Raw genomic sequence first — 20132 nt, 5'->3', positions numbered from 1 at the left:
AAAAAAAAAAAGGAAACTGAGGCCCAGGGGATTAAGTACCTCCCTCTAATTTATCCCCTATCTTCAGCCAGAGTGATCGTCCCGAACTTAAATTTGATCATATTACATAATCAAACCTGGACATAAGATACCTTTCATCATCCCTCTCTCAACATTCCTAACACCAACTCTTTCAACCTCTGGACCAGGTCCTCCTCCTTCTCTTACCCCTAGACCTGGCACAGTTCTTGTTTTTAATTTTAAATTAAAAAATTATTAGAATGTATGAGAACATGCCTGTGCCACAGCTCACATGGAAGTCAGAGGACAACCATGGTATCAAGATTCTTCTTCTACCTTTACATGGGTGTAATAAAAAAATATTATTTAAAAATTCCCGGCACAGGGGTTCCTTCCCTCCTTTGACCATTTATGTTCCCAAATAAAAGATACACACACACACACACAGCCTTTATATATTTTTAAAGAATTATTTATTTTATTTATGAGTATACTATAGCTGTCTTCAGACACATCAAAAGAGGGCATCTGATCCTATTACAGATGGTTGTGAGTCACCATGTAGTTGCTGGGAACTGAACTCAGGACCTCTGGAAGAACAGTCAGTGCTCTTATCCACTGAGCCATCTCTCCAGCCTGCCTTTGTATTTTTAATATGCTTCATGTACCACAATGGCTGAGCAACTGCCTACCTTCCATGCTGTTAGAACCCATTTCTATCCGTAACCGCATTATTGCTTGCTTACTATGTTTCATCTGGGCTGCCACTAGCTCCGACTGGCCAGCCCACATGGCTATGTTTTATGGCTCAGCTAACCCAAGGTGGCTCCCTCAGTTCCTGCTCCTCCTCATGGTCTCTAGCAAGGAAACCTAAACCCCGCCTATCTTCTCCTCAGCTATTGGCTGCAGGCATCTGGGTCCCAAAGGCTAAGTGCTGACTCCAAATCCCTTAGCCAGCACTTAGCATTAGACTACAAGAGGCATTAGGCTAACCCACTACATGTGTGTTCTGGGGGGTTCAAACTAAGGTCGCCAGACATGCAGAACAAGCACTTTACCCAGTATCTCACTGGCTCCTTTTTCACTTTCTTTGAGAGAGGGTTTATGTCCAGGCTGGCCTCAAACTTACTATGTGGCCACCTTGAGTTTCTCATCCACTCCCTTATGTTATGGGGTACAGGTATGCAATACCTTACCTGGCTGGGATCCCTTATTCATTCACTCAGCATACATATTACATGTCTGATACTGTATGTGCTCCTTTACACACAGTGGTAAATGAAATGTTTTTCGGTTCTGTCTTATTACTTACCTAACGTCATGATTAGACACCCAAATTCTTCTACATCCCCCCAGAACCAGTATGGTCAGGTCTGTCACAGAAATAGCCTCCCCCTAGTAACTTCAGTCTTAGTTTTATAAGGATGCCATTACAAAGGCAACTTATAAAGAATAGAGTTTACTGGGAATGGCCTTGTTGGAGGAAGTGTGTCACTGTGTAAGCAGGCTTTGAAATCTTCTAGGGGTCAAAGTTCCTACCCCTAGTGACACCCCCTCCAGCAAGGCCATTTTTCTAATCCTTCCTAGAGTTCTACCAACTGGGGACCAAACATTTAAATAGATGAGCCTATGGGGCCTGTTTTCATTCAAACCAACACAGGTTATTTCCTCAAAGTGCTTAACATCTAGTAGAATATGCGATGGTTAGAGATAAATGTCAATAGAATTAGGGTGCTGTAAATTAATGGTGGTGGAAGATCACAGTGAATGTTTCAGACCAGTTTGATGTAGTACAGTCTGATGCTTACACACTTTGAAACCTGGGAGATGGGTACAAGTATGGTTTCAGGGAATCAACGAGTCAAGAACATACGAAAGGCGGAAAGAAAGCCACATTTTATGGCTAATTAAAAATGTTTAATTTAAGAATGAACAAACAGCCGGGCGGTGGTGGTGCACGCCTTTAATCCCAGCACTTGGGAGGCAGAGGCAGGCAGATTTCTGAGTTCGAGGCCAGCCTGGTCTACAGAGTGAGTTCCAGGACAGCCAGGGTTACACAGAGAAACCCTGTCTTGAAAAAAAAAAAAAAAAGAGGAAAGAAATAAAAAACAGAAGAGACGCTTAGAGTCATCAACAGACCCTGTAGGCATTTTATCTAGGCTCCGCCCCACAAATACCTGGCAAAAGCCAGGTGAGTCTGACTCACTATAAAAGGGGCTATTTGCCCCTCCTCTTTCTCTTGCCCTTGCTCCTTACCCTTTCTCCATTCCCCTCCCCACTCCACGTGGCCAGCCTCTACTCCTCGGCCCTCTCTCTCTCTCTCTCTTTCTGCCTTTCTGTCTCTACTCCCTCAACTGCCCTCCCATGCCCTGAATAAACTCTATTCTATACTATACCTTCGGGTGGCTGGTCCCTCAAGGGGAAGGGATGCCTCAGGATAGGCCTGCAGAGGCACCCCCTTCCCCAACACTTGACTACACATCCAAACATATTCCTTCTCTCTTTTTATAAAACACAACGGACCCCAAATTAAAGATTTGTGTAGGTCACAGTTTGGAGCTTGGATTTTAGGCTAGGTTCTAAGTCCAATACAAATTATTAAAGAATTTTACGTGAAGTGTCACTTTTGCTGTTCAATGGTGGATAAGGAAGGCCTAAAAATGGGATACAGGGCACATTATCAGGAAAATAAATTGGTTTAGGAAAAAAAAAGAGAGAGAGAGAGAATGACTTGGGGCAGGGGGAGACTGTCAAGTAAAAACACCTGGTGCACAAGTCTGGCCAGACTCCCCAGAAATCTCCATAAGAAGCTATGGTCGCAAATACCTGGAATCCCAGCACTTTATCAGGGAAGATGAAAGGCACAGACAAGAGAACCGCCACAAAATCCCCTCAGAGACCAGCTATCCTGGAGCACTCAGAGGGGCTTCTTACTCCACAGTGGTACCTGTCCCGGTAAAGGAACACCGAGACCACGTTAGATCAGAAAACCGATCAGGCACAACGTTAAGAAGCCACACTCACTGAAAAGTCATTTTCTGCCAGGCCTAACACGCCGCGGGAGAGACTTGGGATGGAACCGCGCCCATCCGCACCGCGGAGGCACTTCGGAGTCCCAGGCCCGCACCTACCTTCCTCCTCTACAGTTCCCTCGTCCAGGGTCCGGGGCGCGGTCCCCTCGCAGCCTGCGGCCATGGTTATCGCGCCAAGGATGGAGAGAGCGCCAGGTGAGAGGTATCACTAGGATCTGCTGCTTCCCCACAGAAAGGATCCTCCGCCTCTGCCGGAACCGGCGCTCCCGCGGTCACGTGAGGACGCTGGGCGTGGCCACGCCGGTTTGTTTTGCTCTTTGGATACCGAAAGGCGCCGAGCACGTGGGCTGGGCCGTGTCTCCTTTTCTTCCACCCCTTAGCGCCTCTTTCTGTTTCTCTTCCTTCTTTAGTCCGATCCTCCATTTCTGCCTTGGCATTCCCTCAGTGGGACTCGCGACTTAGGTGGCCCCGTGCTGACTTGCCTGCTCTTCCACCTCGTTGGTCCCCTTGGCATCAGTGTCATCCCAGCTGGTTTTCTGCCTGGGAATATGAACCTCAGGCAGTGTCCCCTTGAAGCCGTTCCCTGTGACTCATTTGCTGAGCCAGATATGCCAAATTGCTTGACTGTAGTTTTCAAGGACACAGGCAGCTGCCAGGGTTCTGGATTTGTGCATTTGAACAGACAAATGTTTATCTCGTCAAGAGATGCACAACCTTCAGCTTTTGTCATTTATTTAGTCTGGCTATCATCATACCAAGAGAGAGATCTAGGTCACTGTCTTCCAATTTCAACAAATTTATATTATTTACCCGTTTGGGTGACAAACAAAATGGATAGAAAAACTATATGTATGAAGGAAAATTGGCTAGTTTATTACCTCACTGGATACGTAAGACACATACAAAACCAAATGGTCTTCATGATACAATGCCCTGAGACCTTCCTAAACCTCAATATCCTGCCTTCTATAATTTCTGCAGTTAGAACCCCAATAAAAACAAAACTAAGCCTAATATAGAACCAAGCATTGGGGTAAGTGACTTGAGGTCGGCGAGTTGTTTATTAGGCACGTGATGTAAACTTGGGCACTTCCTCCAAGCAACCTCGCGAGTGACTAACTCAGCCTCCTCCGCCCCAGCCTTCCAGCCGGCCGCGATCTACCACCCTTTCCACTCGTAGGGTACCGGGCTTCTCACCCCAGGGCGTTCCTGGGCTAGCAGCGAACCGGGAGGACCCCGCCTCGCCTCCTCCCCTCGGGCTCGGGCGGCGCAGGCGCAGCAGACGCACCCCGGAGGCCGAAGACAAGAGCGGCTCCGGCTCCCGCTCCACCCGCCCAGTCAGCTCCCGGCTGGTCTGCGGCCACCGGGACGCGTCGGGCAGGGCCGGCGGGCGGCGTCGCCATGGGCTCGGGTTGGAGCAGCGAAGAGGAGGAGCGGCAGCCGCTGCTGGGGCCGGGGCTCGGGCCTGCGCCGGGGGCTGCGCGCAGGGGCCGGGAGGCGGCGGCCGTGCTACCGGCGGCGGGCCCGGGCCCCGGGAGGGTGTACGGGCGCCGCTGGCTGGTGCTTTTGCTCTTCTCGCTCCTCGCATTCGCCCAGGGCCTGGTCTGGAACACCTGGGGCCCCATCCAGAACTCAGCGCGCCAGGCCTATGACTTCACCGGATGGGACATCGCGCTCCTGGTCCTCTGGGGCCCCATAGGCTTCCTGCCCTGCTTCGCGTTTATGTGGCTGATGGACAAGAGAGGTAAGGGGTCTGGGACGCCTGCGGGCGTGTCCTTTCTCTGGGAGTTGGCGCCTGCCAGGATCCGGGCCTGCCTGTGCCTCCTTGGGCTTGGTCTAGGGGTTGTGCGAGGTGACCCAGTGTAGCTGGCATCCCTTTCCTAACTCGGGAACCCTCTGTCCCCAAAGCGACAAATAAGGAGGATGCGTTCCAAGTATTGATGTTTTGTGTTACGCCGTTTATGCCACACTAGAGATTTAGGTAATCATCAGATGTGGAAGGCTTTGTATACTGTGAACATCAGAGCGATCCAGTGCACTTGCTGTGAATGTATTTGACACGAGACGAAAGTGACTCATGTTTTGATTTCAAAGACATTTGGGGTGCTGAGGGTGAAAGATCAGAAGAGACCGGTGATGACCAGATGTAAGGGGGTAATGAGCTAGCGTGGTGACTCCAACCCTGGATGACTATTGGGAAACTCAGGTCTGACACTTGGGTTTCCGGAAGGTAAATCCCCAGGTAAGCCGAAAGCTTCCGCCCAGGTGACTTTTCAGTTGCGATTTATTACTCCCAGATAAAGATCGCTGATGCAGGAAGGCTCTCTCTTTCAGTTAGGGACTCCAGGCATCTCACTTTACCAGTTGCCAGTGTGATTCTGTGAGGTGCGGAAAAGGCCAGAGTGGAAAGAGTCAAGATGTTGAATTATCCCTCCCGAGGATAAATAACCCCCAGGAGGCTGTTGTGCATGATTTAGAATTCTTAGGTATGTAGTTGGATAATGGTCGGAAACTGCTTCATTTCTGTTCAGCCTTTTATGACTTTTGGCGTAATAGATTCTTCGGGTAGTTTTGGGACATTGTCTTAGTCCACAGGTCTGTTGACAAACAGCCATAAGCTTATAAAACAAACAAAATTTATTTATAACCCCTCTGGAAACTGGGAAGTCCAAGATGAAGGACCAAGCAGAATGCTTATCTGGTGAGCATCGTTCATACAATGTTCGTTTCTTTGTAATGTCACAAGGGTAGTGGCCAGGGATCTCTCTGGGGTCTCTCTTCTAAGAGCAGTAACCTAGTCTGTCCAGCCCTTGCCCTCAAAACCTGTTTCACCCCCAGTCGGTCACCTCTTACTTAGTTCAGTCACTTAGCTGGGAGTAGGATTTCAACCTAGGAATCTGGGTGAGCACACAAACATTACCAGCAAAGTAAGAGTGGAGCCTAGGTTGATATGGAGCTGTGATGGTCCAGAGCCCTCAACTACTGTTATGGAAAGAACGAAATCCAGCTGTGCTTCCCCTCTTCCTGGTGGTACAGAGACAACAAACCTGATGACTGAATACAGTCAAGATGCTCAGAAAGGGAGGCTAGATAGTTCTAAGCACTGAGAGTAGTATTCAAAAGAAAATGAAAGGCACTTTTTGCTATGTTCTACACTAGCATTCAGTCCTGTGCACTCATCTTTTTTTTTTTTTTTTTTTGAGGAGGTCATTTGGCAAACTGGGATGACATTAGAGTTGGGGGACAACCATGGTAATGGGTGTAAAAGTCATGAAACTTAAGATGAAGCTTCAAAAAAAAACCAAACTAAAACAAAACACTGAGGCAGATAGACTGCATGAAGATCAGGTAAGAAAGCTGTAGACTTAGTGTGTATGGTGGTTCTTTTAGAAGGACTGTAGTGTAACTTGGGTGTGAAGAGTCTGCTAGTGGGAAGAAGTGTGTAGTAGAGGAAGGGTATGTCAGCTGGTGTGGCTCTTCCAGGAAGAGCTGGCAGAGAATTCTAACAAGCACTTGATGTAGGCAAGGTAGAAGAGACCAAGTATTACATGCTGATGTATTTGGTTACTTAAAGCACTGCTTGTCCCGTCTGTTTGTTTTCCAAGCATTACTTCACTTGCCTCCTGAAACAGTATGACCTGGAGAAATTGCTGAAACAATGGGTCACTGAAACAACCCACTGACTGCCTCTCGATGGCTTCTGTAAATACCTAGCTTGCTTGCCCACCCCACCTTGTGATTTTGGATAAAAACTGAGAATACAAACTGGACCTGGATTTAAAGCCTTTCAGGGGCTGCCCTGGCTTCTGTCCACCCAAGAAATATCTCCCTCTCTTCACTGGTGTGGGGTGCTTTTTCTAGAATGATTCCTGTAGCACACTGAATTGGGGACTCTTTGTTTGTTTGTTTGTTTGTTTGTTTGTTCAGAGGCTTTTTGTTTGCCTTTAAACTGAATTATGGATTTTATTTGGATTCATTAATGTTTTTCTGTTATTTGTTCTTTGTTTTCTGCCTTAAGATTCATTCTAGTTTTTTCAAATCTGGAAGTTCCTTAGGTACTCCTTTAAAAGTTGACTATGTTAAGAGATACTGGAAAGCAACAATTCAGGAGTCGAGGAGATGGTGCAGTGCGTAGGAGTGCTTGCCATGATGGCAAGTGAACCTGAGTTCAAATCCCTGAGCACCCATGTAAAAGCTGAGCCTGGCATCTGAGACAGGAGGATCCCTTGAGCTCCAGTGAGCTTCAGACTCAGTACAAGACTGTCTTTAAAATTCAGGTGGAAAGTGATAGAGGAAGACAACCAGTATACTTCTCTGGCCACCCATACACCTGCACACACAGATGTGCACATCACACACACACACACACACACACACACATGAACTAAAAACAAAATTAGAACAGGCTTAACCATAACCTTACTAATTTTTTATTTGATTGGTGAGTGAGATGCTCTCCATTCTCCACCGCAGGGTGAACACACTCACTGTAACCCTGGGTCTTAGGGGTGTAACCAAGAACACAGAACAGAGAAAACCTGACTATTAACCGCAGATTGTTCCCGGCCAGCCGCATTTTTTAAAGTGGTAAAGCAGAGGAAACTTCCTTATGATACTGACTTACTAGAAATCTCCTGTTCAGGAAAGACTGGTCTGTTTTGTGATTTATCTACTTCCTTGAAGTTTTAATTTAACTTTAGCCTGAGTGACTCTTAGGCTGGCTAGTTTTTATGTCCCCTTGATTCAAGCTGGGGTCCCCTTGATTCAAGCTGGGGTCACCTGGAAAGAAAAGAATCCTTTTAGAGAAAATGCCTCTGTCGAGGTCTGTGTGTGTGAAACTGATGTGGGTGTAGGGATTCAAACTTGGGTCCTCTGCAAGAACTGCAAGAATATGTGTTCTAAACTGCTGTGCATCTCTTTAGCACCTGTGGTTCATTTTTTTTGGTTGATGATTGATATGGGAAGGCCCATCCCCCTGTGGACAGTGCCACCCTTGGGCTGGGGGTCCTGGGTGCTATAAGAAAGCAGGCTGAGCAAGCCATGAGAAACAAGCCAGCAAGCAGGTTTTTGCATCGGTTCTTGCTTCCAGGTTCTTTAGTTCCTGTCCTGACTTCCATCAGTGATGGAATGTGACCTAAAAGTTATAGGCTGAAACTTCCTCTCCAAATTGCTTTTGGTTATGGTGTTCTTAACTAAGACAACTCAATATTGGTCTGGCCTGGTCTGTTGGGTTCTAGTATAGAAACTCAGTCCAAAACAGTTCAAAAAATAATTTTTGTTCAATAGAACGGAATGCTCTTAAAGTTCTTTTTTTCAGTAGTATCTTACTGTTACTTTCTAAGTTTGTTATTCTTGCTTCTGTGCTTCAGAACGTTAGTTTTTCGTGTACTATCGTGAGTGCAGCTATCATCCATGGCTGTCTGCATTGTTACTATTCCCTTTAGAAAATAAGTTGCTTTTGGGAGTATTTCATAGGTCCTATATCTGTATGGCAAATTTAATTTTCTATTTTCCATTGGTTGAAGCAATAAAAAAAATGAATTTAAGATCTCTCCCTTGAGCTGGAGAGTGAGTACTAGAGTTTGGGGATCCCCAGCACGCACACTGCACACACAGATAACCGTCCCCAAAAGTTCTTCCTTTTAGGAATAGTTCTCCTTTTCAGTGGGAGCAGTTAAGACACTTTCATAATGCTGGTGTGGCAACTGCACCCCCACACAGCAAGTTCTCCCTTTCAGTGGCTTGCTCACTGGGAGGTATGCAGCTCTCATTTGCTTAGCATGGAAGCTCTGTTATCTTTCTAAAACAGATGTTGTACCTTTCCACCCCTTTCCATTCACCAGCAAGGAAACAGAAGAACGTGCTAGTGAGATAATAGTGCCAAGCCTGTGCACCCTGGAAAGCGAGCCAGAGTGCGATTAAGGCGTGAGCCGGGACCAGAGGCTCCCAGAGCCTGTGTCTAGTGAAAGGACTGAGAAGCCGAGAGGACCTGCAGTGCTTTGGATAAAAAAAGAAAACAGTAAAGGAGGAAGGGTGTGCAGTCTGGTGTGATGTAGTGTGTTTAGTGTGTTCTAGTTTATGTAAACCGTCCCACAGGCCTCTCATGGAAGGTGTGTTGAGTGGGCGCCTGGGGTAAGAGGGAAACCTGGCATGAAGCCTGGCATGCTGGACAAGAGTGTCTGGAGAGAAAGAATGGCTGTGGTTGGTCCAGTTTAAACTTATCCCTGGCTAGCTTACAAATGAGTGAGACTGTGGTTATTTTATTTGGCTTTGACAATACTGGGGGTAACCCCTAATCTACTTTCCTAACTGCTGGCCTGGATACTTCCCCAGCAGTGGACCCCAAATACTTGCTGCTGCTTCTGGCTTGTGTACTCATGGTCCATCTCTCAAGGTGTCCTCCCCTCTTCTTGCCCCTATCCTCCTACACCCCCCTCTCTGTAACTCCCACCCAGGTAACTCAAAACCCACCTACCTCTAATCGCTCCAGTAATTGGTTGTAGACATTTTTATATAACCAATTGTCATGGTTTGTATATGCTTGGCCCAGGGAGTGGCACTATTAGGAGGTGTGGCCTTGTTGGAGTACACGTGTCACTGTGGGCATGGACCCTCATTCTAGCTAGAGTCAGTCTTCCATTAGCAGCCTTCAGATTAAGGTGTAGAACTCTCAGCTTTGCCTGCACCATGCCTGCCTAGATGCTGCCCTGCATCTAGGGCCTTGATGATAGTGGACTGAATCTATAAGCCAACCCAATTAAATGTTAATTTATAAGATTTGCCGCTGGGCGGTGGTGGCGCACACCTTTAATCCCAGCACTTGGGAGGCAGAAGCAGGCGGATTTCTGAGTTCGAGGCCAGCCTGGTCTACAGAGTGAGTGCCAGGACAGTCACAGCTACACAGAGAAACCCTGTCTCGAAAAACCAAAGAAAAAAAAAAAAAAGAAAAGCGGGGGGACCATGAAATATAAGCTGAGTCAAAAACAAAAGAAGGAATGTTTAGGTAAGTAAGAAAAATTAGTAACTTCCTAATCTTTCATCTTTCTTCTTATTTTTTTTAGATTTATTTTTATTATTAGGTGTCTGTGTCTGTATATCATTTGTGTGCTTGGTGCCCGAGGAGGTGGTGAGCCTTCATGTGGATACTGGGAGTCTTTCACAGGAACAAGTGCCCTTTACCACTGATCCAGCTCTTCAGCCCCATTTGTTACTCTTTATAAGATAAAAACTTTCTTGTCATGGTTATTAGTGTATGAGAGGGAATATGTGGGAAAGAGAGGTCATGATTGAAAAGGCAGATGCTTGTAATTCAGATGTCACGGATGCGATTTTGTAAAAATGCAGGCAGAATGTAACCAAGAATGTAACAAGTAGATGGTTGTCTTACTGAGGGTTTCTAGCTGTGATGAAACACCACGACCAAAAGCAATTTGGGAAGGAAAGTCTTTATTTAGCTTACATATTACAAGTCTATTAAGGAAATCCAAGGCAGGAAGTCAAAACGGCAGGAACCTAGAGGCAGGAGCAAAGGCCATAGAGGAGTGCTCTTTACTGGCTTAAAAATCATGGTCCTCAATCCTGCCTTTTGGTGTGGTCATCTGTATTCAGGGCTGTTAAATGTTGGAAGTCTGTAATTTGCTTTTTTGACTTTTTTAAAAAATATTTTATTTATTTCATGTGTATGAGTACACTGTACCTGTACAGATGACTGTGAGCCATCATGTGTGTGGCTGCTGGGAATTGAACTCAGAACCTCTGCCGGCCCCGTTTGCTCCGGCCTGCTAGCTCTGGCGTAATTCACTCTCTGCCGGCCCCGTTTGCTCCGGCCTGCTTGCTCTGGCGTAATTCACTGTAGTGGAATTCAGACGCACCAGGAGAGGGTGTCAGATATCGTTACAGGTGGTTGTGAGCCACCTTGTGGTTGCTGGGTTCCGAACTCAGGACCTTTGGAAGAGCAGTCAATGCTCTTACCTGCTGAGCCATCTCGCCAGCCCGCTTTTTTGACTTTTGCAGAGGGTTACAATTAAGAGATTTTCTTGACTCTCGGAAGAGATATTTAAAATCATTGAAACTGTAAAAGTCTCTTGGTATTTCTGAAGTTGGACTAAATGTGTTTTGCAGTGAGTCTATGGGTGCCAGGGAGTGGCGTGTGAAGGCTTGAGTCAGGAGTGCCCCTCCCTGCCCGTAGGCTCAGGTATCTGAGCACTGGGTTGGTTGGTGGTGGAGCCTTGGAAAGGTTGTGGAGAGCCTTGGTGGAAGAAGAATGTCAGTGGGGACGAGCTTTGAGAGTTCAAGGTTTGTTCCACTTGCAGTAGGCCCTGTGGTCTCTCAGCTTCCTGATGCCAGCGGCTTGCACTGCCACGATTTCCCGCCAACTTAGTACTCAAACCCTCTGGAACAGTAAACCAGACCAGACCGGTCCTTCCTTCCGCAGATTGCCTTGGTTGTGGGATTTTTATCACAGCAGCTGAAAGTAACTATTGGAGCCTGAGGGGAAAATTCAGGAACTGATTTTTACTAAAAGAAAACAACAACAAAAAAAGCATGTGAAACATGGATCTCAGATAGTGAACGGCTGGGCACTGCAGTGGTCCTTGTGATGGCTTCAGCAGACTCCCTGGAGAGGAGCAGTGTAAAGGGAAGAAGCCATCATTTTTCTAAGTTGAAGACTTGGTTATTGTAGCTGTTTGTGTTCTAGTGATAACTATGTTCCCCCCAAAACTGCACGGGAATGCCTGCCAGTAGCTTCTGGGAACCCGCCCCCAGTTGGTTCTGATTGGTAAATAAAGATGCCAGCAGCCAATGGCTGGACAGAGTAAACAGATATCTGGAGTGTGTGGAGGAAAGACACCAAGCCTGAAAAGAGTGCAGGACAGAGAGGCGTGGCCGCCATGTGAAGGAGCCAGGAGAGTGTGGCCCAGTTGCTGCTGGATCCAGAGCAGCCTAGATAGGACATAGAATTAGTAAGTAATAACTCGGGATTAACTGCGTGGAGGTTAGGCAGTGGCCCAGCTATTGAGCTGCTTAAGGCATATTCAAATATAAAGGCTGTGTGTGTTGTCTTTCATTCAGGAACATAAAGCAATGAGGCGGATACCGAACCTGCTGTTGGGATTTATTTATGAAATATTTAATATAACAGGTTATGAATTCAGAGTTAGCAATGTAGCCCAGTTGGTAGGATGTCCACCCATCATGCCAGATGCCCTGGCTTTCATCCCCAGCATCCCCTAAACCAGAATAGTGGTCCACAGGCTTATAATCCCATCCACTGTGGAGGTGAACAGAAGGACTAGGAGTTGAAGGTTGTCCTCTGTCTTTTTCGGCTCCTGGTTTACATGGAGTCCATGAAACCATCTCAAAATGACAGAACAGTTACAAGCTGGTGCATTCTTAGGCTAGTGAGATGGCGCAGCAAGCAAGGACGCTTGCAGCTATGCTTGACAACCTGAGTTTAATCCCTGGAACCCATGTGGTGATAACCCCTGTAAGTTGTCCTCTGATGTTCACAGTTGCTCACACACAAAAAGTAAATGCCAACTCTGAGCGAGTTGGGGCTCCCTGGATATTCCCACCACCACCACCATAGCTCAAGTCTCTGGGAAGTTAGGCGAATCTTCTCCCACTGAGGCTAGACAAGACAGCTTAGCTAGAAGAACATATCCCACATACAGACAACATCTTTTGGGATAGCCCCTGCTCCAGTTACTCAGGACCCTCATGAAAACCAAGCTACACATCTGCTGCATATGAGCAGGGAGGCCTAGGTCCAGCCTGTGTTCTTTGGTTGGTTATTCAGCCTCTGAGAGCCCCCAAGGGTGTTGGTCTTCCTGTGGAGTTCCTATCCCCTTTGGGCCCCCAAGCCTTCCCCAACTCTTCCATAATAGTTCCTAAGCTCCATCCACTGTTTGGCTGTGGGTGTCTGCATCTGTCTGAGTCAGCTGCTGTGTAGAGCCTCGCAGAGGACAGCCATGCTTGACTCCTGCCTGCAAGCATATCAGAGTATCATTAATAGTGGCAGGGATTGGTGTTTGCCCATGGGTTGGGTAAGACCATTTTAAATGTCTTAGTATACAAGTGGTTGGAATCTCAGGAGAAGATGGGCAAGATAAAGTATAGATAAAATGTGGTGATAGCAAAAAGAAGTCTTGAAGAAATAATAGAAGAAAACTTTTTAAGCCTGATCTCTCTATCCTGCATATCTAGGAATTTCAGCAGAAGCAACATGAATAAAACTACATCAAAACATATAATCATATCGGCATCAAAACATGTAATCATATCGCTTGGGGCCAGTGATACAGAGAATCTTAAAACACACGAGAGAAGGAACACTGGACTAGCATGCTTAGGAAGTGGCGGCGGAAGCAACATCCTAAGTGGGGACTCACTGTAGGAAGACAAGGTGGAGAGACCCTTGGAGGAGAGCTTAAGAAGTTCAGGCCCCAGTGATTGTGCTGAGCCCTCCAAAAGGCACAAGGGGAAGCTTTAGGAGTTAGAGATTTCAGAGACGCTGGATTAAAGGATATATAGACACGTAGTGGGATAAGGATGATCTGAGGATTTTGGATCTTTGTGTCATGGTTGTAAGTGGGATAAGCAGGCACAGTGTCATTATCCTGATAGTATCTGTAGTTGACTGGGACTATGGGAGAAGAGAGGCTTGGCAGCAAGTAGGTTTGCCTTTCCTCCATCTAAGGAAGCATCTGTCCATCTGTCCATCTGGACAAGCATGCTCTCACCCAAGAACTTTGACCCTGCAGCTCTATTCTTGAGTTAACTTCATCTAGATTCTTTGTTTCTATTTTATTAAATACTTGTACTTTCCTTTAGTGTAATTAGGGATATCTTTAAATTTACTTATAAAAAGATTTATTTTGTTTTTCCTTTTATGTATGTGGGTATTTTGTCTGTATACAAAATATAGACAAAATATTGTTTGCTTGTGCCAGTGTGTTCTACCATGCTCTTCATTACATGCTTACCCCCCCACTCCCCACCCCCACCCCCCGCACATACTATGATCGCCTGAGGGACAATCATATGTAAGTTTTATTTTTCTATGTTTCACTGGGTCCTTTATTGTGCCTCTCCTCCTGAGATGACTTGATATCTCTCTGATTAAATGGAATGAGAGAGTCCTGCCTTGTTGAAGTACAAGGGACAGGAAGAAAGTATTCCATTCAAGACTGAGAGTCTAAGTGGAATAGGTTAAGTAACCATTGGCAACAGTTAAACAAAAAGCCTACTTCTAGTTTCTCTGTTTGTATAACCATGCTATATCCATCCAAAATTGCTTTAATGATGACCTTTTCAGAAGCTCCTCATTCTTACATCTATATAAGCTATTATAGCATCATATATTTGATTAAAAGCACCCTGCGTAGAAGAGTCTTGGGTTGGCTGGACCACAGGGCACAGTTAGTGCCCCACTGCTTCTTGACTGCCTCTACAATTACAAGCAGAATCTTTAGAAGGAAGAGAAACTTTGTGCACAATATAAAATATAAAGCTGTCTGGTGTGTCATTGGGTGCCCAGAATAACTGAAACAAGTACTGTCCTGCAGTTTTAGGGTATTTATGGCCATGTGTGTATTTTTCATTAATTACACTATTTCCTGTGGCTAAACTGCCGTTTCCAAGCCTCTGTTCTGCTAGTAGAAGCAGTAATGAGCAGTATGTATGCATTACTTGTTACCAGGAAGCACAATTCTCTGTGGCATTCCTTCTGCCAAATTGCATTAATCATATTCAGATTATATAAGAATATTATAAAGTTTGCCCCATTCATATCACAGAGTATTCTCAGTGTGGCGTTTATGTGCCTGATCTGGATCTTAAATTTATTTCCCTGTGATGTTTGTTCTGCATAATCATCGTTTTGTTGACTTTCAGTTTCCTTCAAGCGGAGAAGAAATTTGAAAATCAAACATTTAACCATCCTCCCTCTACTAATTTTTTTTTTTTTCTGGAAAGGAAAACATTTCATTAATTGTTAAGTTCTGTCTTCTCTGTTTCATGGTTTCAAATGTTGGATTTGGGACTGTTTGAAAGAATGTGGGCTACCTGTACCGTGACTTGCATGAGTCACCTGAGTGATATGGCTGCCACAGACATAAGGTAATAGTAGTTCAGTACATACAAAAGAACAGGGTTCCAAACATGGGCAGATGCAGCACCATTATATGGTTCATTCTGTATTCACAGTGCAGGTCTTACTCAGCTCTCATGTGTATTTCTAGTTACCATGCCTTCTCTTTCAATCTGTTCCTGGGACAAATACCATCCCCAAAAGCGTCTTAGGGGAGGAAAGGATTTATTTGGCTCATAATTCCAGGTAACAGTTCATTTATTGTTAAAGGGAAGCCAGGACAGGAACTCGAAGGCAGGAACCTTGGAGGAAGGCTGCTTATGGGGTCACTCTTTGGCTCATGTTTCCCTATGCAGTCCAGGGCCAGGGAAAGGTTGCTGGACCCTCTTACAACCTGTCCCACCCCCCCCCCTCCAAATCTGATGTGGAGAGTCCCTAGGTTAAGACTCCCTTCTCTGGGACTCCAGGCTGTTGACATTTGACACCTTGTTTTTATATTCTCTTTTGCCCTTTTATGTCCCTGGTCATTGGCACACATTTGAAAATAACTGATCATATTAAGAATACAAGGGGAAAACTACCTGGTGCACAGTTTTTCCTGAAGTCCTGAGGCATGATTTGAATGAAAACAAAACAGAACAAATCACGTTTTTTTTTTTAACTTGTCAGGAATGATAATACACATCTTTAATTCTAGCACCCATGAGGCAGAGGCAGGTGGATTTTTGTGAGTTCAAGGTTAACTTGGTAGACACAGCAAATTCTTGGCCATCCAGAACTCTAAAATGTCTCCATTTTTTTTTTTCTGATTTTCACTATTATTATTGTGTGTGTATTGATGTATGTATGATGGCAGTATTTATTTATGTATGTATGATGGGGATGTTGTGTTAACTCTTCCTGGGGAGATACAAATTAATACCAGTAACCCCAGATGGGCACCAAAGACAGACCAAAGCATGATTTCACCAAAGTTCAACTTGGTGACCAGAGAACTTACTAAATTTTCTTACAGAGCACAGACAAAGGTTTACTAACAGAATCACAGTCACAACCAAAGAAATGCATCACCACAAGGTCTACCCCATGGTCGGGGAGCCTCATGGAGTCATGATGTAATAACTTTCTATTTCCTGTGTAGCCTAGCATCTCCCAAGGTGACTTGCACTCAGAGCTGGGGGCAGGTAATAGTTGCAATTCCAGTTCTGGTCCCTCAACCCAGGGACAATCAGGGTTCCGGTACTCAAGTGGGCAAGGAGTTGGCAAGTGACAAACAGATACGAACACAAGAGAGTGCTGAATCTGAGTGTAATTTCTAAAAGTAAGCATCAGACTTTTATAGTCATTACAGAAGAAATAAGGAAGTTAGGTAATACAACAGCCAAGGTACATCGAAGTCACCTGATACATAATGATTCTTTAAACAAAACAGAAAATGCATACATGAAAATTGGCAGGAAGTAGGCTGTGGTTACAACTGAGATAAACTCAGCCTTATCTGAAGTACTCTAGTTCCTTCTTAGACCACAACCCACCTTCTTCTTAGACCATTATAAATTCCTGTATATAGGAGTGACTCAGCTGTTGTTCTAAGTATTTATGGTGGACCTCCATTTACCAGAGGAGCCCACCAACTTTCTTCTATTATGTAATGTAGTCTGCCATACATGAATGTAATGAGAATTCTAAGTTTACATTGTTGAACTTGCCCTGGGATTATTAACTCTTATCCAGTAAACTGCAATGCCTGTTCTCTCTTTCAATACTGGAGGCATTTTGTCTGAATAAGTAACATTCTTACGAAATTCCAAGCCTAGAATCGGCTCAGCATTGACTAGGATGTTGGAACACTGGTGGAAGTCAGGAAACAACATCCCCTCTAACTTGGCTATTTGTCAAATCATTCCTTGGGGGCACCTCTATACTTATAATAGAACAATACTGAAAGAAAGCATCCAAAACTCTCCATCGACTATCGCAAGTCTGGACCACGTCTGTGTTAGGGGACGCAAAGGACGTCCAGGAGACCAGTTTCCTTGAAACTTTTTGTTTTCGAACTGTGGCCAAGCTTTTGGACTTGTCACGTAGACTCCACTGGAGTGGTGTGGCAGAATACAACGTGTGTGTGTGTGTGTGTGTGTGTGTGAGAGAGAGAGAGAGAGAGAGAGAGAGAGAGAGAGAGAGAGAGAGAGAGAGAGAGAAGAGAGAGAAGAGAAGAGAAGAGAGAGAGATTTATGGAGTTTAGAAGACACTTTTCAGTAGTTCATTCTCTCTTCCCATCAGAAGTTCCAGGGATTGAATTCAGACTCTCAGGCTTACACAGCAAGAAGTTTACCTCTGTGTCATCTTGCTTGCTTCTGATTTTAATTTTTTATGGTATCATTTAATATATATATATGTATATACACATACGTATATATGCATACTTATTGTTTTACACACATGCATGTATGTATGTATTATGTATACCTTGTACATGCCTGGTGCCTGTAGAGGTCAGAAGAGGTATTAGAAGTGAATAATACTGTTCTTGCTCTCAAGTCACACAAAGAAACACAAGAACAAAGCAAATGTAAGCTAGCTGTGCAATTTCTCTATACTCAAAGGCATATCACTAAGATGGACTAGCAAGCACGCATGGTGTAGATGCCTCTCTTTTATCCCTAACACAGCTTTTGGCTATTCCTCATTGTGGATGGTTCACCTCCCAGTCCACTCAGTTGACTGATATGGAAGATGAAAGGAGAGGGAAAATCAGAAACTTGAAGGCACATTGACTAAAAGCCCCAGCTCTCATCTTAAAAGAAATAAGAGATAGACTTGGAGGCATTCTAAGTGACCATGGCCTGAAAACAGATTTAAGTTACCCTAAATTCCATGTTCCGTCATGAAAGCAGTTACATGAAGTTTTTATAGTTTCACAGAACAAAGAAAGTTATAAATCAAGACAAGTTTAAAGTACATTGGTAGGTACACCAGAGAGTCAGGGACAGTGAGATGGAGGAGCTATTCTGTAGGTGTCGATGCTGTTTGATGATATTCTTAGCTTTAGCATTGCAGAAGCTAGTGGTCTGCCAAGTCAATAGAGTCTAAGAGGTTTTTATGTATTATCACAAGATGTTAGTTCCAGTACAGATTGGGGCAAACAGTGGGTGTTCCAGAAGCTAAAACTGGCCCAACATAAGGTAATCTTTATACCTGTAAAATTCCAGTCTCTCCATCAGTATCCACAGGCACAGACTCCTTCCAGGAGTCTCTCAGTTCATAGTCAGACATGGCTTCTTCTCAGGAATTTTCACTCACAGGAGGAGGGGAGTGAGGAGGAGCAGGTACACAGCTGTTAAACCTGTCCCTCGCAGAGGGAACACTGATGCCCTGGAAGTGAAGTTAGAGATGGTTGTGAACTGTCATGAAGCTGATGAATCTGGGTGCTCTGCTAGAGCAGCAAGTGCTAGTAACCAGAGCCAGCAATCCAGGTCTAGCAGTATCATTTTATAAGTTGAAAACCATCTGAATATACCTATTGTCTTAGAATAATTTTTAATGACAATATAGTTTTTATTACCACTTTGAATTTGAAAGTTGGAATTTTACATTTGATATCATTTTTACTCTTATTTGTGTATGTGTGTATATGCCTAAGATATAAAATTTAATCATCTTTTAAATTTATTTTCCATACTTTTACTATGATAACTGAATAAACCCTTCCAGACACTCACTGGGACGATTAGAGGGACGGGTTCTCCCTCAGTCTTTGTGGTCATCCCAGTTTTCTGCTCAAGTAAAAAATCATCAGTGTTCAGTGTACAGGCTGTTTTTTCCCTTCTCATGTTAGGGGCATTAGGAAAAAGCTGTTGTGTGAGAATGTAATATAAGACTAATTACACAAAAGGAATCTCAGTTAACATTGGGCTCCCATAAAGAAAACAGAGCTCATCTGGATGCTTTCTTCTGTCTTAGGTCTGCGGGTCACCGTGCTTCTGACGTCATTTCTTATGGTTTTGGGAACTGGTCTAAGATGCATACCTGTGTCAGATTTAGCCCTTAAAAAAAGGTAAGTCCTGTATGACATTTCTGCACATTTTCATCTTCTATTGCAAATGTGTTATTCATGCTTGACTGTAGGTCTCTGATAATGTGATCTGTAGGGAGTCACAGGTGTGGAAGCCTTTACTCTTTTTACTGTTTGTAATGGTTAACTTAGTGTCTTTTCACATGGAAGATGCAAAACAAATAAAAACAAGTGAATCTTCTTGCTACCCAGGAGTTATTAAAAACCATGAGAAATGCACAAATAAGTATAACAGGTCACACATGTGTGTTACATAAAATAGAAGCAGTGGGGCTGGAGAGATGGCTCAGAGGTTAAGAGCAGTGTTTCTCTTGCAGATGACCTGGGCTCAGTTCCTAGCATCTACATGGCAGCTAGCAACCATATCTGTATACCCCAGTTCTAGGGACTCCAACAAGCATGTCCATGGTGCAATATGTATGCAGGCAATACATTCATACACTTTAAGTAAAACAAGTAGATCTAAAAAAAAAAAAAAAATGTTTTTAAAAATAGAGGCAGTGGTATAAAGGAGATATAAAAAGTAGTTTTGGTCATGCAGAGAGAACTACACGTGTAAATGGCAGAAGAGGAGAGAGCACCCCTGGCAGGGAGGCCATGATGGCTAGAACTGAGTGAGTGAGAGAGTGAGTGAGTGAGTGAGTGAGTGAGTGAGTGAGTGGCTTTTTGGAAAGACCTAACGTCCAAGTAATGATCGGCGCTGGGGCAGTGTGAGGCTGGATCCTCTAAGATTATGTGAGCTCCTGTATGGACTTCAAGACCTTTTTTGAACTAGAAAAAAAACCAGAGGTTTTTAAGCTGTGGAGAGTCCTGGTTACAGGCTGCTGTTCTGCCTTTAGGGAAGCTAGAGGTCACAGGCAAAACAAGGGAGCCGCTGGGAAACCAGTGACAAGCCAGGGGGGATGGCCGCTGGGTGTTGAGGTAGCAATGGGAG

General features: G+C 44.7%; 2 protein-coding genes and 1 long non-coding RNA gene across 4 annotated transcripts in view; 2 read left to right on the top strand and 1 right to left on the bottom strand.

Moving 5' to 3' along the window:
- Hspbap1 (HSPB1 associated protein 1) overlaps nucleotides 1-3346 on the bottom strand; it is a 54355-nt gene extending 51009 nt beyond the window's left edge. The window contains exon 1 of the mRNA XM_031363779.1: nucleotides 3132-3346. Within this exon, the coding sequence (XP_031219639.1) occupies nucleotides 3132-3195 (64 nt within the window). The 5' untranslated portion in view covers nucleotides 3196-3346. The remainder of the gene's footprint in view (nucleotides 1-3131) is intronic.
- An 812-nt stretch (nucleotides 3347-4158) lies between these two features.
- Slc49a4 (solute carrier family 49 member 4) overlaps nucleotides 4159-20132 on the top strand; it is a 76775-nt gene continuing 60801 nt past the window's right edge. The window contains exons 1-2 of one of the 2 annotated variants that reach the window (XM_031363781.1): nucleotides 4159-4776; nucleotides 19087-19180. In XM_031363781.1, the coding sequence (XP_031219641.1) occupies nucleotides 4434-4776; nucleotides 19087-19180 (437 nt within the window). In that variant the 5' untranslated portion in view covers nucleotides 4159-4433. The remainder of the gene's footprint in view (nucleotides 4777-19086; nucleotides 19181-20132) is intronic. The other variant, XM_031363780.1, reaches the window with a different exon arrangement.
- LOC116085865 overlaps nucleotides 19195-20132 on the top strand; it is a 2598-nt gene continuing 1660 nt past the window's right edge. The window contains exon 1 of the long non-coding RNA XR_004116742.1: nucleotides 19195-20119. This is a non-coding gene — a long non-coding RNA (uncharacterized LOC116085865). The remainder of the gene's footprint in view (nucleotides 20120-20132) is intronic.

The sequence above is a fragment of the Mastomys coucha genome, unplaced genomic scaffold (assembly GCF_008632895.1).
Source record: "Mastomys coucha isolate ucsf_1 unplaced genomic scaffold, UCSF_Mcou_1 pScaffold12, whole genome shotgun sequence".
Lineage (NCBI taxonomy): Eukaryota > Metazoa > Chordata > Mammalia > Rodentia > Muridae > Mastomys > Mastomys coucha.
Note: the sequence above shows the minus strand (reverse complement) of the source record. Positions and strands in the feature narration are given on the sequence as shown.